The sequence below is a fragment of the Anopheles cruzii genome, unplaced genomic scaffold, assembly GCF_943734635.1.
Source record: "Anopheles cruzii unplaced genomic scaffold, idAnoCruzAS_RS32_06 scaffold00809_ctg1, whole genome shotgun sequence".
Taxonomy (NCBI): domain Eukaryota; kingdom Metazoa; phylum Arthropoda; class Insecta; order Diptera; family Culicidae; genus Anopheles; species Anopheles cruzii.
This window is the reverse complement of record NW_026454396.1, coordinates 1,161-8,712: the sequence shown is the minus strand read 5'-3', so window position 1 is coordinate 8,712 and position 7,552 is coordinate 1,161. Positions and strand designations below refer to the sequence as shown.

Here is a 7,552-nt window from a genome sequence, read left to right as displayed (position 1 = left end):
CGCTCAGCGGACGTTGAACTGCGCGGAAGTTTCAGATTGCGGCGTCGCGACGCTGTCGTCGGTTTGGCCGGATGTTCCATGAGTCACGAACTTGGCGAACGCCAATTTCGCCAAGGAGTGCGTGTTGTCTTGATGAAACATTGTATTGTCTCTCTTTGCCATATGCCGTCCCACGTCCCACGAATGAAGTGTACGGCTCAAAAGGGCTTTTTGAATTTAGAAAAGGGTGTCGAACATGAAAACGAACGGACGAAGCGAAATCATTGTGAGTGAACACAACATGAGAGAGAGAGCAGAATACAGCAAGAGAGAGGCCAGAAAGAGAAAGCTACGGCAAAATGAACTCAAAATGAACGAAATGACCGTTCGAGGACTCGAATCGCGTTCTTTGATAGGGCGGATTGTCTCCATTATTCGAAGTGTGTTCGAAGGAGTTCGAAGTAAATTTTTGTTTTCAATTTGATGACACCGGGCACTCTTTATCTGTCTAACAATAAGTATTTTATAGCCTGTCGCGGCGCTCCCAGTTTGCGATTTTCAGACAGATCGCAAGCAGACCGACTCCGACGGCTCCAACGCAGCGTTACGCCGTTCCAACACGTTCGTATATAAGGTTTTGTCAGTGTTAGTAAGTGGCGCTGCAAATCGCCACACCGCTATGTGTTGGTGCGAAGCCACAGTATATCGGAGCATATCGCACAGCATACGAACATTTGACACACATGAATTACACTCACACAACAGCAGCGGCAGCAGCAGCCCGATTCCGATGCCCGTCAATCTCAATCCGATCGTCATCAGGTTCAGTTTCTCAGCTTCTTCAGATCAAACAGTTTCTACTCTGTGCTGTGTGTGCATTGAAATCGCGTGTGAAATCGTGTAAAATCGAACCGCAAAAATGAATCCATCGAACCAGTCAAGCAATCCGTTGGCAATAGCGTCGTACGGCTTAAATGGTGAGCTTTTGGTGTTTCAAAACGGCCGTCTTTCGTTAACAGTCGCAGTTCGCCGAAGTCTGACGAGCCATCGCATCAGTGAGGCAAGGAATCTGCGGTGAGTTATCCTTTCAGTTACATCCACCCAACGTTCTCTCTCGCTCTCTCTCTCTCTCTCTCATACTCTTTCTGTCAATCGTTCTCGCATTCGCAATCTCTTGCCATCGTCTCAAGAGAGTGAAGAGAAATCAGAGTACAATGCTTTAAGTCGGGCTGTCTGTGGTGCTATCTCGGCAATAGCAACTTGAATTTGGGTCTTGGGTTCGAACCCCAAAAATGACAATTCTGCTTCTTGGCAACCGGCAAAAATGACTGTCTGCCGGTTTCGAACGATCCGCAGCCCCTCCGGGGCCCACACCGGGGCCGCGTACCGCAGCACCGACTCCGACACACGCTGGCCAGCAGGCGGCGTCTGCGGGGTGGATGTTGAGCATAAGCCACCCGTGCAGCGCACGCGTCACCCGTGCAGCCTTCTCCACCGCGTCTCCACCGCGTGCCGATTCCACGACATGTGCTCCTGGAGGACGACACCCAGATACCTGAGCTCCCGCTCGGAGCTGGACGCCCTTCCGCCTGGAAGCCTAGCACTAGCTGCGTCCCGTCTCTGAGGCTGCTGCTGAGGCTGCTGCTGCTGCTCACCGCTCTCGCTACCACGCCGTCCGTCGTCTCGTACAGCAGCGTGCGGTCCTCGAAGTAGTGCATCAGCCCAGCTGGTGTGTCCTTGTTGTGCCGTGTGGTGTGCTGGTCGATTTCGTTCCGTTCCGGCGAAAACTTCGCAGATGGAATTTCGAGCCATCATGATTTTAGGTGTAAATAGGGTGGGGCGCAAACATCGAGCTTCTTTGTGTATCCAGCTTTGCGCAAAGGGGCTTGAAACTATTTTATTGTTAATCTTCAGCCCCTGGCCGATGCCCTGACTACTAACATGCCGATCAACTTTGATTATTTCTGTGCTTTTATCGACATTTTCGATGACGTGTCTGCCTAGGCTTTAGCATAAAAAATAACTGAAACCGGTGAACGAAACCAACATTTATCGCAACTAGCTGTTAGAGTATCGGCACCGTAAACACCATGCAAAATTTCAGTGGCCTAGCTTGAATTTTCGCCGTTTTCGGACAAAAAGCTGTAAAATGTTCCGAATTTTCCCTTCGTTGACCTCCATTGTGAACACCCTGTAACTCCCAAACGAATGGAACAAACAAAAAACAACGAAAGCATTTTTTAAGTGTAAACTGTCAGCTTTAAAATGAGCCTAAACTTGAAACTGTACGATCGGCATACTTCACGAGATATCGATAATTAAAGGCATCTATCGTGAAAATAATGGATAATTTAGAAAAATTATACACTAGCTGATATATTCTGCCCTTTGTTAATATTGCTCATCTGCTGGGATCGAGCAACGTTCTTCTTCTGAGCTTCTACACGTTCCGTCTATTCCGACTTCCAGCGGCACGTTCACGAAGGATTACAGCGGAAATTACCGAACTGCGAACTTCATCAGTCACGATATATTCCTAAAGCAGGGCTGGAAAAATATCGAAAACGAAATCGCCGTGCTATGGTTATGCTCCGGCTCGGAGCACATCGTGGACCTGCAGACAGTGTATCAGCCGAGCCTGGCTGACCTTCCGGCACTCTACCTGAGACGGTAAGGAAAGCGGCGTCTTTCTTTCCCAATGCACACGCTAACTGGCCCCCAACGTTGCCATCTTGTTCCAGTGTGCCCGGCATTAGCCTGCAGGAGATGCTCTGCCGTCAGCCGAACATTTCAGAGCAGCAAGTGAAAATGGTAATACGCGGTTTGCTTCGTCCTCTGGGCTTTCTGCACAGTATGGGCATAGCACACCTGGACCTGAAACCAAAAAAAGTGCTGCTGTCGGGCGACCGTTTAGGAGGTACGTCTTCAAATAATCATTCCAGGAATCATCCCCGAAGACGTGCTGATAAAATGTTGCCTTTCCCCACAGAGGGTGTGAAGCTGTGCGGTTTTCGGCTTACCCGGCTCATCTATGGAGAAGTCTTGGTAGCGCGCAACAACACAATCGACCGTCAGTACAAGGCACCGGAGGTGTTACGGCTAGAACCGGTGTCACTTGCGACGGACATTTGGTCCGTCGGCGTGATGGCCCAAGTCATGCTGACTCCGCGTACTTCAAGCAACTGCGTCTTGCCCCTTCCCGACAGAGGCCCGTTAGCTTTCATAAACATTCTACGCCCCCAAGTGTCGGCGCAGGCGGTCGATTTTATCGATCGATGCAAAGGGCAGCAAAGGTTAGTGGAGTGCCCCACAGCGGGGTAGCCTGCAGGGCTCAGTGTCACTCAGTAATTGTTGTCGTTCTATTTTGCAGCAATCGCCCGACGGTCGCACAGTGCCTGGCGCACCCTTGGCTGGCCGACGCCCCAGACCATCAATAAGCTGGTCTGGACAAAGATGTTAACAGTCGAAAAGCTTGGTATTATCATCCACGATACGATACTGCATGACATGATGTGGACTGCTGCACTATCCTGTGGTGCGGTGAAATCTTGACCAATAAAACTTCTGCATCCAAAAACGTTGTTTGCTTTCATCATGTTCTGGCCAGCTTTCGTGTCACCATGACCAGGAAAGGTCACCAAATTGTAGGTTTCACGTAGATAATGCATCCCTGGAACACCCGTTGCCGTTGTAATTTGTTTCCTCATGATGATTTAGACAACCCCACAAGGCAGAAAAGTTCAACTCCACAACTCATAACGATCGTTGAGTTGTACCAACATTAATCACTCAAAAGAAGCTTTTCTCACAATAAGCGAGGTTTCCGAAGCATGCCGATAGTAAAATACAGTTCTTTCTTTTTTCTCTGGTTAGGTACGGAATTTTCCAGAAAACAAGGCCAGATTTGTCTGTAGGCTACGTCGAATGACATTCACGGCAGGGAGTTGTATAGCTTCCGATTTTCGTTTTTGGCCAATATTTTTGGGGGAATTGAAAATTGTTGGTGGAGCAGATATTCATTATACGTTCATCAACTCGTTGTGGTGTTGATTTCTTACGCCCACGATTTCAATTATGATGAATGAACGACCTTTATTTTCATACAGCTTGATTATTGCTGCCGATTGCTTGCTCGCTTGCTGTCGAAAATGCGTGCAATATCCCTATTTTTTTTTCCACCAATACTCAGTACGACTTAAAAGGGCTTTTTGAATTTAGAAAAGGGTGTCGAACATGAAAACGAACGGAAGAAGCGAAATCATTCACCCCTACCATAGAACTCGAGCGGAAACTCGACCGTTCGAGTGAACACAACAAGAGAGAAAGCAGAATACAGCTAGAGAGAGGGCAGAAAGAGAAAGCTATGGCAAAATGCACTCAAAATGAACGAAATGACCGTTCGAGGACTCGAATCGAGTTCTGTGATAGGGCGGATTGTCTCCATTATTCGAAGTGTGTTCGAAGGAGTTCGAAGTAATTTTTTTTTTTCAATTTGATGACACCGGGCACTCTTTATCTGTCTAACAATAAGTATTTTATAGCCTGTCGCGGCGCTCCCAGTTTGCGATTTTCAGACAGATCGCAAGCAGACCGACTCCGACGGCTCCAACGCAGCGTTACGCCGTTCCAACACGTTCGTATATAAGGTTTTGTCAGTGTTAGTAAGTGCCGCTGCAAATCGCTATGCAAATGCAAATCGCTATGTGTTGGTGCGAAGCAACCGTAGCATAGCGCGGCACAGCACACGTGCGAATTGCGTGGATTGCAGTCACACAACAGCCGCGGCTGCAGCAGCAGCCCGATTCCGGTGGGCGATTGTGCGAAGCAGAGGATCAGTATCAAACAGTGTTCTTCTACGTGCTGTGTGTGCATTGAAATCGCGTGTGAAATCGTGTGAAATCGAACCGTGAGTGAGTGAAATGAGTCAATCGAACAGCAATCAATCGGTAGTGACGACGTTCGGCCCAAATCATGAAATTTTTGTGCACCGGGGCGGGCTTCTGGTGGTGGCTAAAGCAATTCGGCGAATTCTAACAGTGGCCAAAAGCGTCAACGAGGCCGCGCTCGCGAGCGAAGGCTGGAGTTTCATGTGAGTTATCCTTTAATTTTCATCCATTGAACGTTCTCTCTCTCTCTCTCACACTCTTTCATTCATTCGTTCTCGCATTCGCAACCCTTTTGCTATGTAACTTGAACACTTTAACTTTAACACCCCACAATGCCATCATTATGTACAGACTTTGAGCTCGCGGCTTCATTCGTCTCAAGAGAGTGAAGAGAGATCAGAGTACAATGCTTTAACGAAACTCAAAATGTGCAAATACTTAAGTACAGGGTGCGCCATCTAGGGTGCCGTTTATCATTTCGTTTATAAAATAAAAACGGCTTAATATTTTTCGATACTTGAACATTTATTTGAATGGTTTTTCAACGATTTGACAATAATCTTTAACGTGAAATCGTTTATGAGTGTGCGGATTCATATACGATTTCCGGATCGGTTTGACGTTTTTGCGCTCGGATTTACGGTTCGTCTAGCCCTCCAGTATTGCATATCTTTATTAAATTGACCTAAAATTTATTTATTACATTTACAGTGTGTTACATATTTTTCGATGCTTGAACTTTTATTGGAAAGGTTCATTCAGCACATTTATTCGTGAACAATAATTTCCGTTAAATGTCCACCCCAACTGGTGGCTTCGCAGTAGCCCATTCGGTCAACCCAATTTTTAAGCACGTTTTCGACTGCCTGTGGTGCTATCTCGGCAATAGCCGCTTGAATTTAGGTCTGGAGGTCGTCAATAGTTGCTGGTTTGTTCGCACAACATTTCTCTTTCACCAGTCCCCAAAGATAATAATTCAAAGGCGTCAAATCGTAGCTTCTTGGAGGCCAATTCACATCACCATTTCAGCTGATGCGGCGATTTCCGAAGATGCGGCGCAAACAATCGATCGTGGTTGTCAGCTCAGCTTCAATTTCGCCAAAGAACCAATCGGCCAACATTGCTCGGTAACGTACGCCATCGACGGTTACGACGGCTCCTTCTTCATTCATTCATACGGCCGATGATGTCACCAGACCAAAATCCACTCCGAACAGTCACTCGTAGGGGGTGCATTGGCTTCTCTTGCACGACGTGTGGGTTTTTCGAACCCCAAAAATGACAATTCTGCTTGTTAACATAACCACCGAGGTGGCAATAAGCGTAAATGAAATGTGCTTTTCAAATATCGTCCCGTTCGAGATTAGACCTACCCCTTTAGAAGTAAGTTTTTAATATTTCCCAGCTTTCTTCAAGCGTAAAGCGACCCATTTCGTAATTGTGTAAGGGTCTACAATTTCCAGAATCAAGTTTGGCGTTTCAAACGTCAAATAATAGGTAGTTCAAAAAGTGCACGCATTTTTGACCACCGTGTACATTATTTAAAAACTTTGAAAACATTTTAACTGGAACACAATTAATGGTGCAATTGCAGTATCATGTCTGTGAACTTATGCTAGTCGCATCGTTACGGGTCAGTAATATCAGGCTGTCTAAAAAGTCATGGACGTTTTTTTCGTGAACTTCAAAACATTATTTAGGATACTTTCAATTGCTCGATTTGCGCCAAATATGCATCATTTTATTGGAAAATTTGTTCCTTCGTTCCAAAAAATACCTTCATAATGCTTTTTTTGTAGAAGGCTTAATCATTATTGCCGAAAAACTCTAGCAATCCAAGTTATGTTTCTTTCTACGCGTAATGCTCGGATAGAAACGCAGTAGGAAATCCGCACGGTTTGGTGGTTCGGACAAGACTGATTTTATTATATTCAAAACAGACCTCTCTAATTTTTGTATCCCGGAGTTTCACCGGTTAAGTATGGTTCTAACATTTTTATCCCGGAGTTGCACCGGTTTAGTAGGTGTCCAATTTTTGTATCCCGGAGTTGCACCGGCCCTATATTATTATTTCTATGTTCCAGAGAATGGTTAGCTGGATGATTTCTTGTGAATCGTCTTCTTGACATTTCCGCTTCATAACCCGTTCACTTTTTAGTGATAAAAACGTTGCAACCACTTGGTGCCTACATTTGACTTCGTACTCCTTAAACTTATAGTATACCGGTAATTGTTTTTATGATCAGTTCTTGTGTTGAAAATTGTTTTAAAAGTCAAAATAATATTTCGTTTTGTGTGAGCATTCGTCCCCCCTTAGAATGTTTATTAAAAGTTTTGCAATTTTGGCAAAATCTTGAATAAAAATTCTATAGCAGCCCATCATTCCTAAAAATCCCCTTAATTTCTTAAGGTTATTAGGTGCAAGAAAGTCGCCGATGGTTTCTGTTTTGTTGGGGTTAGGGTTGATAACTGTGATGACTGATAAAATTTGTTGTTGAAATTAAATACTGATAACTGATAAAAAACTGTTAAAATTTCAATTGGTTTGGTTGTATTTTTTTGTTTGCTTGATCAAGTGTTTTTTGTTTAAAGTTTTGGTTAACATTTGTTGTTGCTTTGTTCAGTATTTTGCCAAATATTTCTCTATGTTTGAAAAAATGGTTGTAGCACTTTGTTTTGTCCAAATG

General features: G+C 45.1%; 1 protein-coding gene across 1 annotated transcript; it reads left to right on the top strand.

Annotated features, from left to right (window-relative positions):
* Window positions 1-898: 898 nt before the first annotated feature.
* On the top strand, window positions 899-3,272 carry LOC128276251 (death-associated protein kinase related-like; the record flags this gene model as incomplete). Its single annotated transcript, XM_053014721.1, has 5 exons — window positions 899-956; window positions 999-1,053; window positions 2,449-2,649; window positions 2,721-2,896; window positions 2,969-3,272. Coding segments are annotated over exons 1-5 (794 nt in total), but the record flags the coding sequence as incomplete, so codon positions are not given.
* Between the last annotated feature and the right edge of the window lie 4,280 nt (window positions 3,273-7,552).